General features: G+C 39.0%; 3 protein-coding genes across 4 annotated transcripts in view; all 3 read left to right on the top strand.

The window, feature by feature from the left end:
* The first annotated feature begins 233 nt into the window (after positions 1–233).
* Positions 234–3,169, top strand: eloca (elongin C paralog a). The gene is made up of 4 exons (XM_044340384.1): positions 234–347; positions 864–889; positions 1,135–1,278; positions 2,662–3,169. The coding sequence occupies exons 2-4, from the start codon at positions 886–888 to the stop codon at positions 2,850–2,852; spliced, it is 339 nt and encodes a 112-aa protein (XP_044196319.1). The 5' UTR covers positions 234–347; positions 864–885; the 3' UTR covers positions 2,853–3,169.
* A 2,049-nt stretch (positions 3,170–5,218) lies between these two features.
* On the top strand, positions 5,219–14,392 carry ube2wb (ubiquitin conjugating enzyme E2 Wb). Its single transcript, XM_044340137.1, has 6 exons — positions 5,219–5,311; positions 6,231–6,322; positions 9,236–9,338; positions 11,554–11,709; positions 11,829–11,904; positions 11,992–14,392. The coding sequence occupies exons 1-6, from the start codon at positions 5,297–5,299 to the stop codon at positions 12,003–12,005; spliced, it is 456 nt and encodes a 151-aa protein (XP_044196072.1). The 5' UTR covers positions 5,219–5,296; the 3' UTR covers positions 12,006–14,392.
* Positions 14,393–16,402: 2,010 nt separating this feature from the next.
* stau2 (staufen double-stranded RNA binding protein 2) overlaps positions 16,403–26,216 on the top strand; it is an 88,945-nt gene continuing 79,131 nt past the window's right edge. The window contains exons 1-6 of one of the 2 annotated variants that reach the window (XM_044339606.1): positions 16,433–16,493; positions 17,822–17,873; positions 18,342–18,549; positions 19,725–19,855; positions 20,084–20,243; positions 23,187–23,322. In XM_044339606.1, the coding sequence (XP_044195541.1) occupies positions 18,351–18,549; positions 19,725–19,855; positions 20,084–20,243; positions 23,187–23,322 (626 nt within the window). In that variant the 5' untranslated portion in view covers positions 16,433–16,493; positions 17,822–17,873; positions 18,342–18,350. Of the gene's footprint in view, positions 16,494–17,821; positions 17,874–18,341; positions 18,550–19,724; positions 19,856–20,083; positions 20,244–23,186; positions 23,323–26,216 lie in introns of both variants that reach the window. The other variant, XM_044339607.1, reaches the window with a different exon arrangement.

Below are 26,216 nucleotides of genomic sequence, written 5' to 3'. Positions count from 1 at the left end.
TTTGTGCAAATACCATGAAATAAAGAGATATAAATAGTTTCTTTTTCTGATACACAGACATTTTCAATATCCAGTCAAGCTTTACAGTCTCTATTCGGTGCAATCTAAAAGAGACCTCACTTACTTTATTATTAACCTTATTATTATCTATTACCTTTTAACCACATTTTTATGCCAATTCAGTTTGCCATAAAAGGATAGGAGGATCGTTTCTCTCTGCAAGTGAAATTCTACGGAATACATTTTAAAACGGACGGGTGTTCTTACAAACTGGTTCCGGGTATCGACAGCCTAGTGGCTACCGTTAGCAGAAACGCAATCTCCACTCCACATCCAGTTGAAGAGTGGTAAGAAACACTGTTACGTGTCGATTACACGCTCTTGTGTTTAGTATGTCTTTGGCAGTTTGTATGATAGGTGTTTTTAAAGACTGAACAACCGATTAAAGAAATTAAACCGTTCGTCTGTCGAGGCGTTAGCTTGTTAGCAACGTAATTTAGCCGACGTTAGCTAACGCCGACGGCTGCGAACTCAGTTAAAAACATTTGATTTAATGAAAAATGACACATCCGTTATTTGTTGTAAAATTGGATTAGAGCAGAGAAATTATACTTTATATATTCTGGTTTCTCTGAACAATATGTTTTCTGGTAACGTTACGTTATTGTTAGTTATTTTATCTGGTGTTGTTAGAAATAAGCTTAAAATGTTTTAAGGCCTAGCTAACGGAAACCTTAACGCAAGTGTGATTATTTTTCACAATATCATTACAGTGTCCAGCCTATAATACTCTGTATTTTATTTCCGAGCTGCTAATTGCCCTATTAACTGTTTTTTTTGTATGTTTCTGTGCTCTTCTTTAGGAACAGAAATAGCCGGAACAGGATGGGTGAGTTATTAACTGACTTATATTTTTTCCTGAACCTTTCCAGAAATTAATGTTGCTTGTTCGCCTAAAATGTCATGTTCATATTCAGAAAATGTCAGAAAAATTGTATGTGAATTGACACAGTGAGGGTTTCTTACAGAAATTACAAAATGTCCTGCTGCTGTTAGTACAGCTGGTCAGATGTGTGAGTTGTACCTTAAGCTTTGTCTTACACCTGTTTGAGACTGTCAGTGTGTGCTTCACAGATGGTGAAGAGAGAACCTACGGTGGCTGCGAAGGGCCAGATGCCATGTACGTGAAGTTGATATCTTCAGATGGCCATGAATTCATTGTGAAAAGAGAACATGCCTTGACGTCTGGGACTATCAAAGCCATGCTGAGCGGGCCAGGTGAGGATTCAGGCAGATTACATATGGAAAAGTTCAATGATCTTCGAGCTGATTTTAACTGGAGCCACTTAAGTTTTAATAGCAATTAGTAATAACCTGTCATTCCCAGAAATTTACATCAATGCTTAGCAAATTTCTAGTATTTTTTTTAAAATTGTATTATATCCTGTGGACCTCTGATACAGCAGTCAAATTTGATATGAAATAAGATATAATACAACAATATGTCTCACTTTTGACATTTTAGAGTAGGTCATGGTGTTTTCTATCTAGACTGCTAGATAGCAGCCATTCTTTAATCTGTTTGTGCATTACAAGACAAGACATTACAAGACATTTCTCAGTACTAAGGTTGAATATGCCTTTGGGATTAAAGACTTGATTATACCAGCCAGGAGAGGTGGGAAGTTGTCTTTGGTTGATTGGAGATGTGATAAATTTTGGAGGTTAAGCAAGATTTATTCTTCCAAGAGCCCCAATGGGAGACAAGAAACTAAACCAGGAACTGGAGGTTTTGGAGAAGAGTTTCAACTTTGACATTGAGGGAGTTGTGCTTTTTGTAATTATTGGTGCGGCTCAGATACATATGACTTTACTGTAAACTGTAGATACAACACTGAAAGTTATTACAGCTATAGAGGTACTGTAGAACAAAACTGTTCCACAAGAAGATTGAAGATCTTCAGGCAGCACTGTCTTAATCACAGCACACTGTACTGTACGTCCCATGGAGCAGTGTAACCTGAGATTATTTTTACTGGCCATTTAAAAGTAGCTAAAATATAATGGAATCTTTATTGGTGCAGAAGTGCACAGTCTGTAAAAATTACTGACATGTCCAACAGGCCAGATTACAACCAGAGCAGCTCTTCTGGTAATGTGAAGTAGGAACAAGGTTTGTCAGCCTATGTTGACATTTACATATATGGTGTGGGATACCAGGATCATAACTGTGCAACCACATTGTCACCCTCTTAACTGCAGTACTGGCCTGTCTCCCTTCAAAGTGTGTGCGTGTAAAAGGATTTGTATAGTCTACTGGTGATACTTTGCTTGCTTGCTTGCTTACTTGTGATTTGGTCAGACAGGAGATTGAGTCTGCTATACTTCAAATTAATTTGTTCTCCAGTTGGTGGCACTATGTTCCTTTTTATATAGTGGTTTTGTTACCTGCTGTTAAACATACAAGATACTATTAACGCTGCCATGCTCTTGTTTCTTTTCTTTTTGGAGGGGGGAGTATCTTGCAGAATTATCTATAATAACTGCTTAGCAGAATAGGATATTCAAAGATATAAGTCACTAATTGCCTGAGTTCATAATTGTATATGTTTCAGTTTTTGTTTTCATTACTGATGGCACCCTCTGTAACCTTCCATGCAGGTCAGTTTGCTGAGAATGAAACCAATGAAGTCAACTTTAGGGAAATCCCATCCCATGTCCTGTCCAAGGTCTGCATGTACTTCACCTACAAGGTCCGTTACACCAACAGCTCTACAGAAATACCTGAATTTCCCATAGCTCCGGAGATCGCACTGGAACTGCTCATGGCTGCAAACTTTTTGGATTGCTAAAGTTACAGAGATAATGTAGCAGCTTAAAATACTTTTAGATTATTTTGACTATTTAACTTGTTTTGCTATGTAAACCATATAAAACAAAAATGTGTATGCCACCAGAAGATGTTTCTTAATTTCTTCTTCTTCTTTTTTTTTTTTTTTGCACCTGTATTTCTTTCATAATTTTAGTATTAAAGGATTTCATTTTAATATAATGAATGAATATGGCAGGCTGCATCACTTGCCCAGAATGTGACAAATGTGTCCCCTTGCCCCCAAAATCTTTCCTCGCCTCTCCATCCTAATAAAGACTTGTTTGGTGAGCACTTTGATTCCTGTCGCTACCTTATTTCATGAGAAGTATATCTGACTTGTAATACCACTTTCAAATAGCGCTTGCACCATATTTTATGTATTTTAGTGTAGTACTAGTAAAACAATAGAAAAATATTTGACTGCAAAGAGCCTTGCAAAGCAGTTCGCAGCAGATTAGGGAAACCTAGTAGATTTGTTTAATTATCTAGGACATTAATGTAATAACAGTGAGGAAATGTAATTAAAATTCACAAGCTGTTACAAAATGAGTAATGTATCGTTATACCCTGTATCCTCTTGTAATGGGGGAACTGCAGTGGTTGATGTTTTCATTGTAAGAGGTTATAACCATTGAAATTGCATCATGAAAATATGTTGCATCTCAAATGTGGTCAGTTCATACAGTAGGGTCAAATTAGTGTAGGTGCTTCCAAACAGAATGCCAACTGTGAGATGAAAATTGATTTTAGGAGACTGACAGTAATCTAATTTAGCAGAACATTTTCCTGGAAAGACTTAATTTGTTCCTGCGCTGTTCCAGTGAACCACTAATGTGTCACCAAGCGAAAGATGTGTCTGATTTTTCCTGGATGATGAAGGGGGTAGTTCATAATGTGAGTACATTGTGACCTAATCAACAGATAAGTGTTTGGCCGGATAAGCAAATGCATGATACATGTTCAAGAGGAAAGTTATGGCTGTATAGTATATTGTAAATATCTTACAATATACATTTTCTTATCATCAAATGGGATCAAATGCAGTTGCTTTCAACACATAAATTTTCAATGTGTTAACATATTGCTGCATAATATACTGTAATACTAAATGATAATGAGAAATATGGAGAGTATTTTGAGCTATTATCTGTTTTATTAAATTACTCCTTGGGCGAACCATATCAGATAAGAGCTCACATCACCACCACCACACTTCAACACTGACCGCAGAGCGATGCTTTATTTTTTATGGGAAATGTAATGGGGCTTAGTCATATTACAGCTCACTTTAATCAAATGTGCCAAACTTTGCTGACACTGATAAATGAATATATTATATATTTCTGTGCTTTAGACAATTTGCCCTTTGTTATTCTTCTTTATACACAATTTTCTCAGGTGTTAATATGCTTTTGGGATATTACAGCTGGGACTTAAAATTCTAATAAAACTGAGCTGTAGATAACAGCAACAGTGGTGGAATGTAACTACAGTAAGTACATTTACTTATGTATTTCCATTTTATCCTACTTTGTACTTCTACTCCACTACATTTATTTGCCACTTATAGTTACTTTTCAGGTTAAGATTTTATATAAAATAAAATAATTTAATATTGTAATTGTTCTTTTTAAAAAAAGCCTTTTGTGCACTTTGAGCTGCATTACTGTGTGACTGGTGTTATATAAAGTATTATTGTTATCATTATAAAAACATGATACAGTAATATGATGCAGTATTATTACTATCAATCTATCTAAAATAGCCACAGTATCTAAAATTGGCTCCACTTTGATGAACTACAGCATTAAAATGCTCTTACATGCATTTATTAGTTTTTTATTTATTAGTGATAAAAACAAACAATATATTATACTAAAATAATATAACACTCTAAAAGAAGCCAGACTGCAAACTGAGTACTTTCACTTAAAGTCACCCTCCACTCAAAAATGTGCTTTTCTCCTTGTTCCTACAGTTGGATGTTTGAGCCTCACTGTGCAAAATGATGTATATGCAGGGTTTGACACTGGAAGACTGTTTTCACATTCATCTGCTGAAAGTGGAAAGTTTTCTTTGCTTTATAATGTAATTTAGGAAGAATATATAATGTTTGTAATCAGCAGTATGTTTTTAATATTGCACATCAGACAATATTTAGTGTGACCCTGGATCAGGGATGTGATGTATTCACCCTCCCTAATGTCCTGTGTGGATTTAACATCAGATTTTATCTATTTTATTAAAATTAGTTGTAGAGATTCCAAATAGTCGGCACAAAAAGAGGTAGGGGTGACTGGGGTCCTGCCTCTGAAGGGAGCACGTCGGTGGATTGTTTTCTTCTGTCAAAAACAACTTCTCCTGTCACGTGACCAGCTGACGTTTCCTCCTCCACTCTGCACTGATGCAGGGGGGGTTTCCATCATGGCGTCGATGCAGGTAAGAATACAATTGACAGCGATCGCAAATTTACAATGTACCTGACCTTCAGCGCGGTCTTTTCCTGGCATTTTATTAACCACTTCATTAACGTACATGTATTTGTTCGAAGTAGTGATGACATTAAAGTAAAAAGCGATGATATTTATCCTAAACTGTAAAAGGCTCAGCGCTTGGTGTTAGCTAGCAACACAACTAGCCCATCATCATCAACAGCAACCAAGTCGAGGAGGCTAAGCGTAGAAACCACTTCCTGGAGCTAAATGTTGATGACTAATTATGTTTCTTTTCTTAGGAAGACATCAATGATAATTCAAGGAATGTAATGTTCCCTAGTTGAATTGTATTTGTATTCTTTTTAAATGTGTACTGGCAGTTATTTGGCCGACGTTTACGTTAGCTTGCTAACGAGGCAGTGCGCAGATTGAGCAGTTTCCTCTTGGGGTGAACAGGTGCATCGCTTGTATAACGATAGTTAACTGTGTGTCGAGTCGAGGGAGATTTGCCTATTATCTGAGTTCACAAATGGGTTTGTTGCTTGTTTCCACTTATTGTTTTATCTGCCACTAGTCGTTCATTTTTGGCAGTATACAAGCTGCTCTTAGCGAGTGCAAATGAGTCATTTCTTCAGCATCCACCCTGGATGGTATTGCTTTTTTTGATTAACACTTACATGACTATAATTGCACTACTATTGAATTATATTGTATATGTCCATATAGATATGTTAAGGTGGGTTGTTTATGTGTCTTTTAATAAAGTGAGAGAACAAGTGGGCAGTATTTTCCATAAGTAAATTTGTTTATAATCGATTTACTTTTGCTAATACTTCATTATGGTCTTTATATTGTTGTGGTGCAATATATCAACGTTTATGAGTGTGGTAGAAACCCACAATACATTCTTTTTTTTTTAACAGAAAAGGCTACAAAAGGAATTATTAGCCCTGCAAAATGATCCACCCCCAGGAATGACGCTCAATGAAAAAAGTGTACAGAACACCATAACACAGTAAGTATTTTCCTCGTCTTTTTCTAAATTAAAAATGTATTTTTCCAGCATGTCAGCATTAAAGGTGCCTTTCAAACAGAGTACACTTAATGACACTATCACCTATGCTTAATAGTTATTGAATGGGGTTTACACATAGTCAATAAATGCCACAAATCCCATGCGGTTGTGCAAATGGGATCACTCATCACTCTGAAAGAGCAGTGTGGTGGGCATGCTTGGTGCCACACATGTAGTAAAGATGGCTGTTGTAGTTGGTATGAAGACACAAAGCTCTTGTAGCCTCAGCAGCGACTGTTGAGGAGGAATCAGGGTCATTCTAGTGACTGGCAGCTCTGGCCCCCTCAGTAGAGTGTCTCTAATGCACAGTGTCACTTATTCGTCCTCATAAAATATTTAACGGTTGGCATGCAGGAGTTGGACTAGGATAGCAAGGAACCAAGGCTACTTAGCTGACCTTTCTGTCTGGGTGTCTTGGTGATCCTTTAAACGCCCATGAATACTGTCTGTGTGAGTCAAATTGTGTCTGATAAGCAGTAAGGATGAACTGGGTTGTGGTCCTGAAAAATGATTCGAGACGGATTTCTGGCTGTCATTCAAATGTCCTTAGGCAGCAGGCTCACAACATTGACTTTGGAAGTTGTTGTGCTGTTCAGAATGTCTTCTAGCATCGTTGGCTCTGTCCGAAATCATCCCCTATTTACTAAATAGTGCACTACATTTACTCTCTGCTATTTTATTTGAGTGTCTGAATGCTGAGTGTGCATTATAGTGCCTTCAAAAATTCCACAATGGTACAAAAAAAGTAGTGTCCACGGCATGTACAGTACAGCTGCACACAATGCCAATGATTAGTTAGTGTCCAAAATCTTGTCTATTATATTGTCTATTATAAAGGGAGTAGTGAATGAGTGAATAAGGGGATGATTTCAGACACAAGCGTTGTCTAGAAAGATGGAATATGTGGACAGTGCTTTGGTTCTTAAAGGTTTAGGAAAATCTTGTAACAACGAAAGATCTATTATGTTGGCTTCATCCTCATCTGATAACAATCACCCGGTCAAATCAACAAATGTTCTGTGTTTTGCTTGACTGACTCAAGTCTCCCAACCAGTTCAGCTGGCTTCTGTGTTCACTGTGCGTCATGGTTTGAGACAGTTCGTATGGGTGTGTCTTATTTTCTCAACTCTGATGACAAACAGTGCGTGGAGCCTGGGTATGTTTATGTTATGATGACTGACATTAGTAGGGATTTTCCCTTTTTATCCAGCGAGTCCTAATCGAGTAAGACACAAATACTCTGTTCCTGCTTGAAAGTCAAGCTAACCTTAACCTCTTTCATAAACAAACATGGATAAAAAGCACACTATGTGTCAATACTGTGTGTGTGTGATGGTGATAAGGTGTCCATGTGTTTTCAGTTTTATAGCTTTTGTTTATAAAGTACGCCGTCTTTCCATGTAATCGTGCAGATGTTTTTGCTCGATAGTGCAATGAGTCAACCATTGCGAACAGGGGAAACTCCTGCTTCAAAGCACTGCAGAGTCACACATGTACTGTATGTGTTCAGATTGTCCCTTTTCCCTACTTTCACTGGGGCTCAGTGTTATTTTCGTTGTCTGGATCATATTATCACCTGACTGTGGGGAATCTGAGCAAGATGAGCCCAGTGTCCTTGGAGTCCTTTCCTGTTGTCAGCGTGGGTTGCATCAGGTGTAGCTCAGGCGCAACGTACAGTGATACTGCATCCCTTTCTAAGCTTTACTTCTTGAAGGGCCCCTTTCAGATGCTCTGAACCATTGGACTTTCTAAGGGTGAAGTTTAAAACAGGACTGACCTCATATGCTGGCCTAAATGATCATGCGCCCCAGGCTACATTTGACACAAGGCTATAAATCCGAACAACAGCCACAAGTCTCCTCAGTGTCCTATCTGCACTGCTTGCCTGGAAGAAATTAGGTCAGAGATTGTGATGCTGCCATCAGTGTTCCTTTTTCGTCTCCTTTTGAGGTTTCTTCTGTGAGCAGGCAATCCCCATAAATTTTTCGAGACATTAATATTTGGCTTTTTTTTTTTTTTTTGCTAGTGAAGCTACACGCATCCTTCGGGATACAGGCATAGAGGAATACTGAGAAGCTAGACTGTCCTTCACCCTAAGGTTCCTGGATCAAGCCCTTGTGTTTTCAATAATCTGCCATCCAGAGCCAATTCAAGACATTGAATCCCCACCAGCTCAGTCAGCACAGTTCCGTCGCCAGGCTACAGAAGCGAAAATAGATTTAGTCCACTGGATCAATAGAGTATCACATTATTACTAAACCCCTGTCATAACCCAGCTGAATATTGAATGTCACTGGAATGAGTCAGACTGAAAGCTTTTGATTACACACTTGCTGCAGCATTGGCAGCTCGCATTAGGTTTGATTCTTTTTTAATGATAATGAGATAGGATCCATGCAAGTTATTCAGTGCATGTTCCCAACTAATGTACTCCAAAATGATGAGAACACAGAGTACATTATTAACCATTAGTTTAAAACAAAACAAAACAGTCAAAGCATAGCCAAAACCATTCCCTCTCAGGAACAGTAAACTGTCATTGAGTGTTAAATCTAATACTATGACTTGACAGGAGGAATGTAGTTTGTTACATTTTTTAACACTTTAACACGAAGGTTGTCACATTGTTTGAAATAAATATAAAAATTTAGAGTGAAGAAGTGGTAGTACTAGAAACAGTTTGAACCCTCTTGGTATGTCGCCTCCAATCGAGGTTTTAGGGCACAAAATGAGACCTCTCAATGATCTGTTGCCAGTTTAACATTTGTTTTTGACTAATCGATGTTTAACGGTATTGACTTATTTTGTTTAAATGAGATGTTTAACATATGTCAATGTTGTGCCTTCTCTTAGGTGGATTGTAGACATGGAGGGAGCACCTGGCACACTGTATGAAGGAGAGAAATTTCAGCTGCTTTTCAAATTTAGTAGTCGATATCCTTTTGATTCACCTCAGGTAAGAACCAGTGGCTCGGTCGTCAGTGTGTGAGTGAGTGAGTGAGTGTGTGGATGTGGGTAAATGTGCAGTCTATTTACCATCTTGTCTTCAGGAGCTAGAAAGTCCTGTCTTCGCTGGATGCAAATAAACCAACTGACATACAGTCCGGTTCAGTTTAGTTTTGACTACACTGTTCCTGTGTAAATGTGAGACAACCATTCTCAGCGATCGATTGTTTAAATAATGAAGTTAACTTAAGGTGTGAAGGTACAGCGTACAGAGGTGTCACTTTTCCTAATAAAATAAAAGAACCGAAGACCTGTGTAAACAATCCTGTATATCCACCGTGCATGCCTGCAAATAATCACATGAAACACATCAGCTCTGCAGTTGTTAGTGGAATGAATCTCGGCTTGGAAACACTGGAGCCAGGAATCACTGACAGAGACACAGCACCGAAGCCGTGTTTGAGGGGATTAGTTTAACTCACCAATCTTATTTCACTTATCGGGAGGCGGCCCACCTAAAAATAGAGAACAAGCCAGTGTAGAGAAAATTAGATAAACATAGCTACTTAGCTGCCATCCTCTCATCTCAAAAGGAAGGCCAGGCTGTCAAAGTGGGCCTCTGTTGGACTCTTCTCGGGGGGGCCCCTGAGGGAACTTGAGCGATAACTGCTGAAATGCATTATTGGTTATGTGAGGGGCTTTAGTTGTTACTGTGTATTGCATTCTGACAGCGCTGAAGATGTGTGCTTCATTTTGGAAAACCCCCATGCTGAACGCTATCATTATCAGGAAAAAAAAAATGTGTCGGCTACCAAAAAAAATTGATGCCAGGTTTGTTTTCCACACTGTGGGTAAGCTGACTGGCTGAATTTGTTGAAATTTTCTCACAGCCTCATCCAGCTGCTTACAAAACTCTTTCATCTGCAGTTTTTTTTTTTTGACAATGTCAGGCGATCGGTTGCAACTTTTGTCTTTTTTGGGCTGTTTTTTCTGGTTTTCCCACCATATGTCTCCCTTACTTCCAATTGATTCTTTGAGTTTATCCCTGGCTGTGCAAATATTTATTAAGTTTAAGGCAATTAAAGTTAATAAGTCAAATTGATTTTGTTGATAATACATGTAAATCAGAGTGTGGAAAATAAGAGATCCAAGAGTTACACCCGAAAGAAAATGTGCAGCTTGCTTGCAAAAGTGAACATATTTATTAATATTAATTATATTTATAAGCTTTTGTTGCATACAGATCAACAAAAGCAGCACAGAGCAGGATACAAAAACACAAGTAGATGGGTATTGAGACAGGAAATCAACAGTATATTGCCTGCAGTACCTGTTCGCTCTAAGCTCGTGCTCTGAATACTGACCTTGAAATATGTTGCCTGCATGATGTCCTGCAGCCACTCATATGTTCATCCTCTGCACACTTTTCTTTGTATATAGCCAGTAAATATATTACATTTTTATCTTTTATGGTTTCACATTAGTGTCAGCTCCTATCCCCCCCCCCTCCTCCCCTCCTCTCCCACCCAGCCCTGTAATGTAGAGCCTCTACTCTCCTGTGAGGCCCTGTCTGGTGCCAGACTGCCTCAACCCATTGTTACTCTCCATTAGTCTCTTTACCCACTCAGACCCCCTTTCTCTCTACTTCAGCACCACAATCTTGAGTCCCTCTCCTCTCATCACACTTCCTGTATCTTCCTGTTCAGCCTCGACTCTCGCACCCTTTTAATGGCTAATACGCTTCCATCCTTTTTATAGAACATGTCCCCGTTTTTTAAAAAGTTTTTTTTATTTTATTTCACAAAACACGTCTCCTCTCCTAGTCTCCAGTCTCTATTCGCTCTTCCCCTCTCTCACCCCATCTCGGCCCCTCTGTCCTAATCCCAGAGCCTCATTTCCCTGTAGAGAGCTAAGCCTGAGCTTATACAGCAAGTCTCATTATTTTCTGTCGTTAATGAAAGTTTTTCCATACAACTATTCCTTTTTAATTTGTATCTTTGACCACCAAAATGCCCTCAATTCAGTATGAAATATGTTAGAGGTTATTAAACTTTTTTATTTAGCATAAAATACTCACCACCTTCAGGCTTAAAATGTGGCCAATAGAGTCAATAGAGGCAAGCGACAAATACAAACTCAAGCCTGCAGGCGACGACTGTGGAGCTACATTCAATGAATTATCTTAATAACCACTGTTTTGTTTTTCTCTATTTTCACTGTCACAGGTAATGTTCACAGGAGAGAATATACCTGTCCACCCTCATGTGTATAGCAACGGTCACATCTGTCTGTCTATTCTAACGGAAGATTGGTCGCCAGCCCTCTCAGTGCAATCAGTTTGTCTTAGCATTATCAGCATGTTGTCCAGCTGCAAAGAAAAGGTATGTTACCTGGAATGACGCTTTCGGAGGACAAATGTTTTGATTGATGTAAACTAAATGGCGATCTCTGTCACGTGTTCAGTCAAAATATTAATGGAATCCCGTTTCTCTTCTTGCAGAGACGACCGCCTGATAACTCCTTTTATGTAAGAACGTGTAACAAAAATCCAAAGAAGACAAAATGGTGGTATCACGGTGAGTATTTCAAAACAAGAGGCACAAGTAAAGAGAATTGTCACATAATGTAATTTAATAATCTTTGGTTATCATTTGCTTTCACAGATGATACATGCTAATGTACAAACTTTGTAATAATCGTAGAAGAAAGAAGTCCTACTGACCTACATAAAGCACTTTTTAATCATTCAGTCTTTGAACTCTGACCTTTGACTGGAACAATGGACACCATGCGCTGGAGGCTCTTGACTGCATTCCCCCCCCCCCCCCCCCCTCCCTCCCTCCCTCTGGGCAGTTGGATGCATGTTTTAGTCGGTTGTAATATAGAGAACGAAAAACAATGGAACATTTTGATGCACCCAAGATGGATCGTTTTAGGCAAAAGGGTAGTAATGCAGCAAGCAGGCAAGCAAGGTGGATTTGTAGTGAGATAATTATATTTCCTGTTTTCAGATTATTATTATTGTTACTTTTTCGTTTGTGTGTGGGTGCATTTTAAGGTCCTTGTGTTGTGCAATAATAACCGATGGATGCATGCTTGGGCCTACAAAGAGAAATCCAAATCTAATCGTTTTCTGGAAGGGATCTGACCATCATAACCCCAAGAAAATGCTTCATCTGTTTGTTTTATTTTCTTTTTTTATTATTATTATTATTATATGCACTGTGAAAGTATCTAGTTAAAAAGGCACTATTAGTACATTATTCCCAACTTGCAGTTGTGCTGTAAGCAGTCCTCCACTTGTTTATCAAGTTAAAGGGTTTTTTTTTTAGTTTGTAACCATTTTATCAAGAGTGAACACAGTATTCCTCTTCATCTTCCAACCTGAGACTTGGTTTGCAGTTCTTCCTGCTGTCGGCCAGAATGTTGGTACAGACGGGAATAAAACAGGGCGTGATATTAGATCTCCGATGACCTCAGCGTACATCTCCTCGTAAAGTTGGGCTGAACTCGTGTAGTGTTCGCTAGTCCAGCCTCGGAAGATGTGCGGCGGCCTCTCTCTTCCATTTAAAGAATGTCTGCAAGAGAACATTGTCGCATGATCCATTTTTATTTGTACGATACATTTATTTTTTAATATCATGCTTTAATCTTCTAAAATGTCTGATTTTTAAATGTCTTGAGTTCTTTTTTTGTACTGTTTTTCAACTAGCTGATACTTTGAAAAGGGGAGGGCAGGGTGTTTTTGATGGGTCAGTATGTTTTTTTTTTTTTTTTTTTGTATTATTTAATTTAAATTTTGGTTCGATCTCCACAATGGTAGTGAATGACGAAAAGGAGAGTCTTGATAGAAGTCGTAAAAGGCGAGGCTTTTGTGATTCCCCCTGGTCAGAGTTTTGGCTCAGGTACTTTTTTCAATAAAGAGATCACCTCTAAAAAGATACCTATCAGATATTTTAACTATATTTTCACCAAAAGAGACTGTTATGTTGTAAAATTATAACATGTCTGAAACTATTGTATATAAGTCTTTAAATTGTTGGATGATGTGAAAGACATTAGCAGGTGATGCGTTTACTTTATAGCAGAATGATAATAGGAGTGCTTTCATTGGAAGTTAGTCTGCATCTTTTTGCTAATTAGGATGTGTACAGTCAGCAGCAAACACAACTGTTGGTTTAAAAAAAAAAAAAAAAAAGTTTAGTAGTTTTACAGTGGGGGTGCATGCAATTTTAAAACCCTACTCTTTCTTATTGGCATCAGACATTGTGACAGCTACGAGTCTTTCCATAACTTTAGGTAATGGTTTATGGGGTATTACAAACCTCACCTCCAGAGGCTACGTGGCTCTTTTGTCATTTCCGACTGTAATCACTCCATTCCTAAAGAAATGTTTATCGCCATCCAGTCAGAGATACTTGAATTTTCCATCTTGGGTTTGTATTCCATTTGCTTATTATTATTTTTATTTTTTTTTTTCCCAGGGTCTAGCTGAGTTTCTTGAATAAACTTGAGTGAATGTGATGATACTCTATACTTTAGAGGAGATTACCACAGCACACCGCTATCTCAAAACTTATATTGATAACTTAAAAAGACATCTATTTAACCAATGATTTTTATTTTATTTTATTAGCTTCATTGTAAACGGTCTTATCTGCTGTCAACGTGCTGTGAGGAAAAAAAGACAGTAGGACTGAAACGATTGTGTAAAATGCAGTCACGACAGCATTCGCGTGGGGACAAAAAGCCTCCACCCAGTGGGCAGTAGATCAGTAGAGATTTGAAAAAAAAAACTTGCGAGTGACTATGTTACAAGGGTTTGGATGTGACATGTTCTTTTTTTTTTTTTTTTTTTCTTCTTAGGTTTTTTTTTTTTTTTTTTTTTTTTCCTCTTTTTAATGTGGTTTGAACTCTTAGCTTGCAGGTTGTTGTGAGTGATCAACACTAATGAGGGTGTGTTATTTATATTTGAAAATTTGTTCTGGGATGTGCAAGCTCCATGTAATAGGTGCCTGTTCATTTTCATAATCAATAATAAAAGCAAAGATCACTTTTATTCAACCCTGGTTTGCACAATATGTAAAGCGTCTGTAATGGATTTTATGATGGAAGTCATTAAAACAAAATATAGTCTCTCTCTCTTACATTGATGTGTGTGGGAGGTATAGTGTCATAAAAAAATGTAGATGCGATCACTTGGTTCCTACCCCTCTATCCTTTTTAAAGCTCAGTTTCATTGAAAAGTAAGTTCAATCAAATCCTGTATAGTAATCGGTTTATACAAAGAGAAGAAGAGAGATGGAGACTCTTGTGTTGGAATCCTGTAGTATTTGCTAAAAATACATCACATTAAGGATGTCTACAGTGACACTTTGAGAGCAGAGACAAAAAGGTGTTGATGAAAGTGACACATGGTCAGTCACATCTGTTAAGCAGTCTTTTCATTGCAAAACTTCCCGTTTTAAGTATATTTTGCACATTATCAGCTATGTGAATTTACATCTGTCAAACCATAAATGTCAAAAACATGGCAGGCTGAACCAAATCGGGGAATAATGTATTGCAGAAATGTAAAATCTTACATTGCAAGCCTTTGGATGGATTAATATATCCTGTTTGGTCTTTAAATTTTATTCAACCCCTAACTACATGTATTCTTCTTCCTTATTGTGTGCACTAATGTTGGCCAAACTTGAAAAGGTGTTCATTATCAATTACTCCTCATGAACTTTCATTCAGTTTTGTTTATTTTTTTGTTATTAAATTAAGTATGTAGCACCTTAAATAAATGGGGCAAATATTGAATGGTGAGCCCCTTTCCCCTAAATGCTTGAAATATTTATTCAAGCACAAATCAGTCACAGTTTTGCACAAGTTGTGTCCTTCGCAGTACCAGACATTAGACTGCTTGACATTACGTAACTGTGCTTGTGTGGGAGAGAGCAGAAGCAGACAAAGAATCCCTAACAGTGTGTCACACTGAAGAATTTTACCTTTGTACAAGAGAGCATACTTGTCTGTGACACACAGCTGACTACCATAACACAAGAAAAAGTGGTTTAGTAGCACCATCTACTGGGCACACCACAGCAGTATTCTTGTCAGATGTGCCTGTGACTATCTACAGCTCACATTCTTGCTTTTTGACTAATGCTCATATAGTAGCAGCAGGTTAGTCATATAATATTTTGTTGAGTCTGTTTTAATTTTCTCACTTCGTGTCCTAAACTAAAAAACTCAAAGTTTAACAGAATAGCACATGTGGATACAGAGTTGTAGCTAGGAATGATTGGCCCTTTGATAGTACACCTGAATAAATGGTTCCCACTGGGATTTATGTGGGTTCTCTCCAGCTGTGAGGCCCCAGAATCATCACCACCTACATAATAACATCCATGACCACCGTCATATCACCTTGTAGCAGGAGCCTCACTGCCAGGACGGGACGTGGTATCTTGTCTGAGGAGCCTGCTGACAGATCTGGTGGTTTATTATGAGACAGGTCTCCTCATTCAAGCCTGAGGTGAACACCTGTCCTGCCGAAGTGCCCATGAGCAGAGGCATTTAATCCTACTAGGTGCAGGAAGTGCTGTTCTCCTCTGGGCAGAACAGCCTAGGTCTAAGCTTTATAATTAACTCCATAATTAAGCTTACTCTATAGGTTTTTCTGAGGAAAAATAGGCCATTTTTTAAAAAGATAAAAACATAAAGGGTAATTTCAAGTAACTATAATAGTTGTGTCTAGAAATATGCATCACACAGTTATATGTTATTGAATCAAACTGATCCGCAACATTGATACACTTTGAAGAAAACAAGTTAGAAAAGATTCATTGAGGTTTTGAATCAAAGTTGTTTCAGTCTCTGAGGAAGCAAACTAGGACTAAACCACTGTGCTCACCGCGGGGGTGGCCGATTCATTCAAGATTCAACTCGAACTCGAATGATGGTAAGACAGCGATGTGCAATATTTAACACTGGCAAAAGAAACAAAACACAAACTATACACATAAAATATTAAAACGAACAGTCATTTGCCTCTAACTGGACGTATTTTCATTTTTTACCCAGACAAATAAGGTGGTCTGTTCCCACTTCCATCCAGTTCTCTTTAGTGTTTGCCAATGTTGGAGGTGTAACTGGGGTCTGGCCCTGGACAAAGGTAAAATATACCCTAAAATATTTGTCCCTGTGTTGTCAGATAGTGTCAGGATTATTCGCCACGCTGTCGTCAGTCCGTATACGTTGCGGCGGACTGAAATTCCCCACACTTTCGTGGAAGGATGGGGCGGTGTGGAGATGCTAGCTAGAGGGGTGCTCGGCCGATCAGCCATGATGAGCTTTAAACCGGCTAAACTACCGTAACAGGAGGCGGCTAGACGGTGTATATTCATTAAGAGAAATCACAGTGACCTAATAATGACAGCATGCATGCTTGCCCATTCCGTTGGCGCGTTTGGGGGAGCTGACATTTGCAGGAAACGCCGTTTGCTTGTTGGTTACGTTAGCTTCCTGCTAAGCTGGACACAGTCGAGGCTGTAATGTAGGTTCAGGGGTTGCAGACAGCCAGTCGACCCTAACACCACCTCCATGTTCAAGTTACTGTGCAAGACAACCATGCATTCAGGTTGCTGATTTCTCATTTATATTTGTGCATGTTGCTGCGAGAGTGTTAAAAGAAGAGCAAGAAAAAAAAGTGACCCCGAGAACTTCAGGGGCACTCCAAGATGCACCGGAGATATAAAGAGGAAAATATTGATTGCAACGGAATGAATTGTGGTCACACGTCAGAGTAGAAAATAGCATTTAATCCTGTGAATACAGTCGATATCAGTTGTTTTCGGGATATGGTCATTGCTGTGTTGTTTACCCCAGTCCAGCCATGGCCCTCAATTGTAAACAGTAAACACGGATAACACCTGTGATCATGATCTCAGGGGGAAACACATACAAGAGTTGACATTTGAAAACCTGCAATACTTCTCCATTTACCCATGTGATATCCAAAACCTGTCTTCAGTTTGATCTATTAATTAAAGATGATAAAGATACCAATGTTTTGTTTTTTTTACATACTCAGTTCAATGATCTTATAGATTATTTCAGGGTGACATGATGATTAAAGATATTGTCCATCACCTAGAGATGCCAGGTTCATAGACAGCATTTCATAAAGAGGCAGACAGTGAATTGTCTCCACACTCCAGGAGTTCAGCCCTGTTGCTGCCCCTTTGCTCTGCCCTCTGCGGGGACATGTAAAGAATTTCTCTCATTTCCCCTCACATATTAATGTGAACCAGTAGTAGAGCCCTCTTGGCAAGATGTTATTTACCTGCCCGATCTTCATCTCTCATTGATGAAAAATAGATGGTTGTATATTATGTTACTCATGCATACCCATAGGCCATGACCTGTGTGTAATTGCATTCACTAAAATGTTGCATGCATACAAGATAAAGAAGTTAATGTGTGTTTTGTTAACTTTCACAGGATTGGTGGTCCCTCTCTGCTGGTCATATTAATCTATGTCTACTTAATGAAGGTCTGCTTACGTCTCTTTAGTCTCAAATAAACTTGATCAAATGTCCATTGTCTTGTTCAGGCTGATATCACAGGATTCCCTTCCTTTTTCCGGGGAGCTTAGCAGCAGTAACATGAGCAAAGCTCCTTCAAATAAAGGTTCATTGTCTGGGTGTATTAGCTGCCAGCGGATCAGAATGTGAGATAGGGCTAGGGCTGCTCAGTTTGAAGTCTGTTCTCCTAGCTTTGCCTGCATAAATCTGTCAAATGACACTCAACAGTTTTAAATTGTGCAAAAACTGAATTTATTAGTGCATTTGTGTGTAGACCTGTGATCTGATTTAAAAAAAATCATTATTAATTTTGATCTTTTTCATTAAACAACTTATTCTTCTCATCACTAGTCTATTTAAAGTGATATGATTAGTCTGTAATGATCATTTTGCTCCTAACAAACTTTGAAGTTGTTGATGTTTTTGTCTGTTTGCAGGAATAGAGCATGGCTCAAGTGAAAGTACAGACCTCAGCACCCCTGGCTGGTCCTGGCCTCTCCCCCGGAGTCCCCCCGACGGCCATGGCCAGCCCAGGATCACTGGGTCTGCAGCCCTCCGTCAACGGCACAGGCCCGGCCCCCACACCCGCCTGCCCTGCTCCTGCAGTCGGATATGGGGACGCCCCTGTGTGTGCCTCACCGCCAGGTAGACTGTCTATAGAATAGCTTACCATCATTTTTGCAATACATTGTGGTCTTAAATATTATTCATGATAATTAGTTTCTGTTATTACCAGCAAATTACGGACTATTTGCTCGTCATCAGCATCTTTTATTTTGTATCGCAACAGGTTTCAGTGCAGATTTGCCAGCATTGTACAGTCAAAGTTTATATGTTAGAGTAATTTATATAAGAATATTAATTGTTTGACAAATTAATCTTTCTCTTAGCTGAGATAGATAGATACATATACTTTATTGAAACTACAATATTCACCATATGCAACACATGACAAGAGGAAAAAACATAAAACAAAGACAATCAAATCCAGGATAAACCAGTTACAAGAGTCTGACAGACTGAAACACTGATTCTGTGCATTATTGGATTCTAATCACTAGATACACACACGCACACATCTTTTGAGGCTTTGGATGCAGGTTGACTGTCAGTGGAAAAGGGTTGCACTGTCCGTCAACAACACAATATAGACAACCTACTTGAAGATTAAAGCTGTAGTTATGTGTAAAGAGTACAAACAAAGGTCGGCATGAGATGAGCAACTGACATATAGGGCTGCAGCACCAGTTCTCTCCACTGCTTGTTAAAATCTTATGGTATTGACCAGATAACCCAACCTGAATACAAATTTTTCCAATCCTATTCTGAACAGGAACAGAATATTTAACACTTCTTGTGTTCCAGACTTGCCACATGATTATGTTAACCTGATAGGAACTAAATTACTGATAATATCCCTCATCATTAAATCGACTCCATTGAAAGCAGTTGTGTATTCACAAGGATGTAAAATCCTGTTTAGACAGATCAAAACACACCTGAGCCCCTGCGCTGAGTGACGAAAATATCTTTAATTAACACTCACATCTCTCCTACAAATCGACTCATTTATGTCTTTAGTGATCTGTTAACTGAATTTTGTTTCTTGTGCATAAGAAATTATAATTATGCTTTCTGACCCGTGAATGCTGCACAAGACGCATGCTATAATATGTAAATATCCCATGCCAGTCCTGTGATCTGTCAGGCAATCAAATTATGTGTCAATACATGATAACGATTCCTGCGTATAGTTCTCTGTCTGATATTGTAACCACATTGCTCAGTATACCGTGTATTCTGCTTCGCTCTGTTTTCAGGCCCGCCCCAGGAGAACATGGCAAACCCTAAAGAGAAAACTCCAATGTGTTTGGTGAATGAGTTAGCCCGTTTCAATAGGATCCAACCACAGTACAAGCTCCTCAATGAGAGAGGCCCTGCACATGCTAAGGTGACTGGCTTGACAACATTTTTAGTTAAACCTACTGTTACTCTGAGATAATTCACGCTTGTTTATTTATCTCTTGCGATGATGCTTCGTGACTTTTCAGCACTTTTCATGAATGAATGTTGATTATGTAAAATACACGGAGCTCCTACCATATGGTCCCAGATGGATGTTGGTAAAAATTCAGTTGCTGTTGGGTAATGTCTTTCCCTCCGTGTGTCACTGTTCCAGATCTTCACAGTGCAGCTGACTCTTGGGGAGCAGGTGTGGGAGGCAGAGGGCACCAGCATTAAAAAGGCCCAACACTCCACAGCCGCCAAAGCGCTGGATGAGAGTGTCCTTCCCAGGCCAGCGCCCCGCTCCCCCAAAGTGGACATCAACAGCAACCCAGGTACTGCAAACGCAATAACACACAGTATCTATAGTACTATGTAGGAATGTGTCTTTGAAGAATTACCCCCTTTTCTCCATTACTGCTAATGTGATATGTCTGGAACAGCTGCTTTTATCCAGATACAAAAAGGCTTTTCTAACTGAGGCAGATTAAATTGGAAAAAGCTGCAAAGCAAGTTAATACTTGTCATCAGCATCACTCTCAATGCGGGGAAGTGTGTTTTTTTTTCTCTCTAACTGAAACATTTCAAGAAAATGGAGGCAGCACTTAGTGCACAGACTAATCTACAGTATGTCTAATATGTGTTTAATACTGTTAAGACTTTGAAACCGAATATCATCTAAAAATATTTTACTTGGTCTGTGTCTCACATGCAGCAACAGATAGCAGATAACAGATACTGGCTGCACCAGCCAGACAAAATAAAGTGGAATTATGACCCGTGTCAAAAAAAAAAAAGATTTAGAAATATCTTCTCAATAAGGCTGTCAACCACCAATTGTAGCTCCTACTAGCTGCACTGTATATTAAGCCTCATATTTGTAGTAAACAAGTGTTTATAATGTCAAATTTGCTCTCATGCTAAACTTGTTTTCTTGCTCAATATGTTGATCTGAAGCATCGCAACCAGTTTCATTTCCTCTAAATGCCAGTAGTAGGATTCTACAGCATGTTTCTATCTCACTGAAAGTAGTTTGGAAGTTTTTTTTTCTTAAATGTTGTTCCAAATTGAAAGTTTGAGAGTAGTTGTTCAGCTATAGAACTTTACATTACTCATTACATAATATAATAGAACCCACTATTAGATTTGATAGTGAGGTTATGGATGGGTCATCTTTTCTCTACTTCTCCTTATGTGGTTTAGCGGCAGGTTGCATCAGGTTTAAAGAGGTAGTTCAGATTTTCGTAAACAAATGCTATGAGTTACTGGGTGTTAATAACAGAAATCAGAAATAAATTGCAGTTAACAATGACATCTTCAGCCAACACACAGTTTTCAAAAAGTATTTGACCATCCACCATAAAATGCAACATTTGTAGTGTAGTTTCAATGCTAAATTCTTCTCTGACCTCTGCTTATAGATAGATAGATAGATAGATTATTATGTAACTATTCACCAAACTAGCTGATACACACTAAATATGTATATTTCTTTTGTGGATGTTTTTTTGCACGCCATGTTGTGGTTACATTTTTTTATTTTAAAGTTTCTGCTGTTCATTTCTGGCTGACAAGCAGGCACCTTGTGCTCACATGACTCATAGCCTGAGCTAATGTCCATGCATTGATACCACTACTACCAAGTCAGTGACTATGTTTACATGCACAAAATATTCCAGTTTTTGCCCTTATTCCGAAAAAGACAATATTCCCACTAAGCTTTTTACATGGCTAATGAAAACGAATATTCTACTAATATTCCCGTTTACATGCAGAGGGTTTTCAGGGTGAATCACAAGATCTCTGCAGGCAGTGAAGTAAACCAGCAAGGTGAAAAACATTAGTGAGCTGCATTCTGATATTGACAGTATAAGTGATATTGACATGGCTGACATTATAAACATATAGTTACAGGCACATCTAGTACCTATGTTGTACCATGATGTTTACTACACCGCTGAGTGTTTTTGGTGCATCACACCGAGTCGTCACTGTCAGTCCATGGCTACATGTCACAATAATAACCAATCCCTTCTGTCCCTGTCGTGGTGAAGGCGTGCTCTACTTTTCCAGCCCACCCTGAACAGCTCTCCACTCTCCTCTCATTCCTCTCCTCTGTCTGCCTTCCCCTCATTTTGGCTGCGCAGGGGTAAATAGGCAAGAGGGCAATGTGTTGCAGACTGTGGTAAAAAACCCCATTTTAGACACACATTCTGAATGTGCTGTATACATGTCCAAAGAATGCTCCTAAAATCAGAATAATATTCACATATCCCACATGTCTTAATCATAAAATGATACATTCGGATTATGGCCTCGTTCAGAATATCCAAACAGAATATTTACATACATGCTATTTACATGACAAGTATCAAATTCGGAATATTGTCATATTTGGAATAATAGTGGAATATTAGTGAGCATGTAAATATACTTACTAACTCACACTACCTCATATCAAACAATCTGAACCACCACTTTATTGTTGCATTGCTGCCCTCTACTGTTGTTAGTGAAAGGTGGTGGAATACAGTATGTCCAATTGGAGGGAGATGGGAAAGTCACTTTACAGAGCATTGTTTTACATTTCACATGTAATCATGAAGGCTGTGGTTAAAGAAGGAAGGAAATACTACAAAGCATTGCAATTTCTTTCTCTCTCTCTCCACTATTTGTGTTAAGTTTCAGTGTTTGTTTGAATTTTCACCTGGAAGAGTTTGGCTTCCAGGTACAGCTCTCAAGCCACATTTAAAATATCCATGTTCAGAGCAAAGCCGGTAAAGTCTCTCTCTCTAAGTGCAGCCTTATGTTTCACCGGCCAAATTAATACCACTAGCCTTGTCTTACCTCTCCTGCCCTCTGCGGCATTGTAGTAGTGAAAGGCCTCATAGCCAGCTCTTAATGGGATTAGGAATGCCCTGTGATAGATTATGCAACATCAGTTGGGAGCTGTGGGATTAGCAGTGCAAGCATCATACAAAATCAGTCAGGTAGGAAAGTTCTGCAGTTTTTGGTTAGAATGGAGACTTGAAAGGGTGAAGAGTACAGCTCGTAAAATCAGTCGGTACACCTGTGATATATTCTTAAAACCGAATTTGACGCAATCTATCTTCAGAGTCCTATTTTTTTATTTTTTGCAATTTTAAAGCTTTTTCAAATGTCAGATAGTAATATTTAATATTTTGACAATCTTTCATTATTTGCACATTTTCACTGCCTTGTTTTTAATCTTCCATATTTAATTTTCTGTCCTTTTCTATGCACACTCACTCACACAGGCAGTATAACACCCACAGTGGAGCTGAATGGTCTGGCCATGAAGAGAGGGGAACCAGCTATCTACAGGCCTTTGGATCCCAAGCCCATGCCCAACTACAGAGCTAACTACAACTTCAGAGGGATGTTCAACCAAAGGTGAATAAACTGTTAACCGTTTCAGTCCCACAGCTGTGTGGGTGACGCTGGCGAATTGCTTCAACAGTTGGCTTTTGGTACGATAGTCCCTGAGATATTCCAAAGTGAAATCAAGTCAAAATGTATTTTTGAAGACAAGTTATTAAAGTAAAATGTGAAAAATTAGTATTTTTAGGTCATTTTGCAGTAGACAAACAGAAAAATCTCTCCTTTTTCTGCATCTTTCTGTTGGCAAATACCAGAGTTGTGCATTACAGCCATCATCTGGTTACTCTGCTGAGTCTCAGCTGTTCTGATGTGTCGCTTCCTGCTCCACATTATGAGAGTTGAGATGTTTTAATTGTAAGTACATAGCTGTTAAACAGTCGATTAAGCTTCAATTTAATGCTTCACATCTCTCTGAAAACCTGAACATAACCATGGGAACACACCTGCACTGTGTGATCGACTGTATTGGTATTCAAAATGACTGATAACAGAAAAAGTTAGTGGCGGCAGGAAGTTGTCCTCATACATTACTGCCGCACAGTGTACAGCTATGTCTAAGGTGGCCTGAGGACACCGTAAGCTCGGTTTTTCCATCCACACTAAAGCAAGACACCAGCGTATTTGGATTTATCCTCTCCGGAGAGTGCACTGGCAAGGTTTTTTTTCAGCCTTTGGGTGCAGATAAAAGGCGGATGGATAGCTAGTTTGGATGTGGTCTTGATATGTTTCGGAAGTGCGTTATGCCTTTGATCCCACTGGCTCAGATGTGTGTCAGACATGGCCTTCCACTCCATATGTTTTCTAAACCGATGTAATGTGGTGCCCTCATGGGTCCCTTTGCACTCAGTCTCTGTCAGCTCTCTGTTTTTCCATTTGTTTTGCTTTTTTTCCCCCCTTTACTGGAGCAATCTAGTCATTTTCAGAACTCTATAAAATGCCACAGAGATGCAATTAATGATCCCATCTCCCTCAGTGAAGGAGTTATTTAGGCTAGTGAATGTGTTTGCTTGCCTGCCTTGAAATCCAGGTACACTGTGGTACTTTCAGTTAGGAAAGAACAGGGCACAACTTTTAAGATAGAACAGATAAATCATCATGGTAAAGTAAATTGTGAAAGAGCAATTGGTACAGTTCTTATTTCTCTCGTTAAAACCAAGGCTTACATTTTGTGGTTGGCTTATCCTGTTTAACTGAAATGTCACCTTAATCTAAATATTATTCTGCCATAGTATTTATGGTGTTATTAGAGTTCTAAATATTATGGTATCTTTTTAAATATGGCAACAAGGTGATATAGGTGGTGCTTACATTTTGACAGAAGTTGAGTTATGTGGCTCCAGAGAGAGCTCTGTTCTTGAGTACATTTGACACATTTGATAAAACCAAGTTAAAGCCAACTAAAGTTAGTTACACCGAGTCACTTTGAGGAGACATTGGGAGTCCCTCCAGATGGCAGTGTGTCCTCATTTTTAAAACCTTACAGCAGTGCATTTTGTAAGGTGATTGAGCACCCATTTTGTAACATGCAAGATAGGAATGTAGTGAATTAATATAGGTTTTCATCCGTTTCATGCATCTCTGCAGTGTAATATCTAGGATTTGCATATCTTGTGCATATTAAAACAGTAAATACAGAAAAGGGTAACTGAGAAACGCACGTCTGTTTTACTGTTTACATAAACTTTAGCTCATTAAAGTCTTATGGTAACGTGTTGTGGCGCCACATGTATGGTATTTATTTAGTAAATCTGGATAGATTGCCAGAAAAAGTCATTGAATCAGTCTCAGTGTTGGGTAACCGAGTCTAGTCAGCAGACAGTCTAGCATCTGGCTCACATCTTCTACTTGATCCATGCAGGAACAAACAGGGGGTGAAAGACAAATGTCTGTGGGGTAGAGGAGAAAATCTGTTTTCCAGCATCTGTCTGTCAATGTCATATGTCACCGTGATGAGTTTCTAAGAGACAGGCAGCATCCCTCATGGTCTGTTCTGTTTCTTATGCCACTTTGTAAGCGTGAGAGTAAGAGAGAGGGGGGAGGGGGGGGGGGTGAGTGGATGTGTGCGCGCCTGAAACACAGAAAAGACTTAAGAGCATGTATTATCTCAAGGTCACTTATGTTTTCACGAGGTCTCTTTCTTTCAGTGGAGTTGAGCCCTGGATTAATGAAAACGAGACCTTCTGAATATGAATTCTCTTCATCCGTTGACTGACTATGTGGCGGAGTGACAGGCCATATCCACTATCAGTCACCTTAACGACGCTGCAGTGAAGCGAAGGTTTCCATATGCCCATGTCCTCACCTATTATGATGAATAAGAGTGATCCGGAGTCATGTTGATGGAAAATCTCACCATTAAAAGGGCAACCTGGCTCTGATCCATCAGCGCTCTAATCACCACAAAGACCAGTATTGATTCATTCAGAAAGTGCCCTGATGAGAAAAAATGGCGATAATATGTAATGTGCATTTATCAGCGTCCAAATGAATCTTATTTATGGCGAAGGGCCCGTGCATAATTTCTTACCATCAAAGCCCACGTTTAAATCAGCCATTCATCTCTGTTATCATGCAGTCATAACCACACCATTGTTCATTCCCAAACACTGAATCTAAGAACATGATACATGTTTTTCACCTGATTCAATCAATCAATGAGCTGCTATGAAACATTGTATGGAAATTCAGCCCAAGTGATTCACATAAACGATCATCGAATGAGGAAAAATATTTTTGTTATCAAGAAATGTGGTTACATCAACCTTTTTCATGGTTAATCCCCGACTGCCGTGTTATCATTGGAACACCTGATTCCTATGAGTCATTCCAGGCTTTCCAGTCTATCCATGGCGCTCCCAATTTTCCTCCTGTTCCTCTTTTCCCAAGGGGGCGGGGACGCCCGCATC

Source organism: Thunnus albacares, chromosome 21, assembly GCF_914725855.1.
Source record: "Thunnus albacares chromosome 21, fThuAlb1.1, whole genome shotgun sequence".
Classification (NCBI taxonomy): domain Eukaryota; kingdom Metazoa; phylum Chordata; class Actinopteri; order Scombriformes; family Scombridae; genus Thunnus; species Thunnus albacares.
This window is presented reverse-complemented; position numbering and strand designations above follow the sequence as displayed.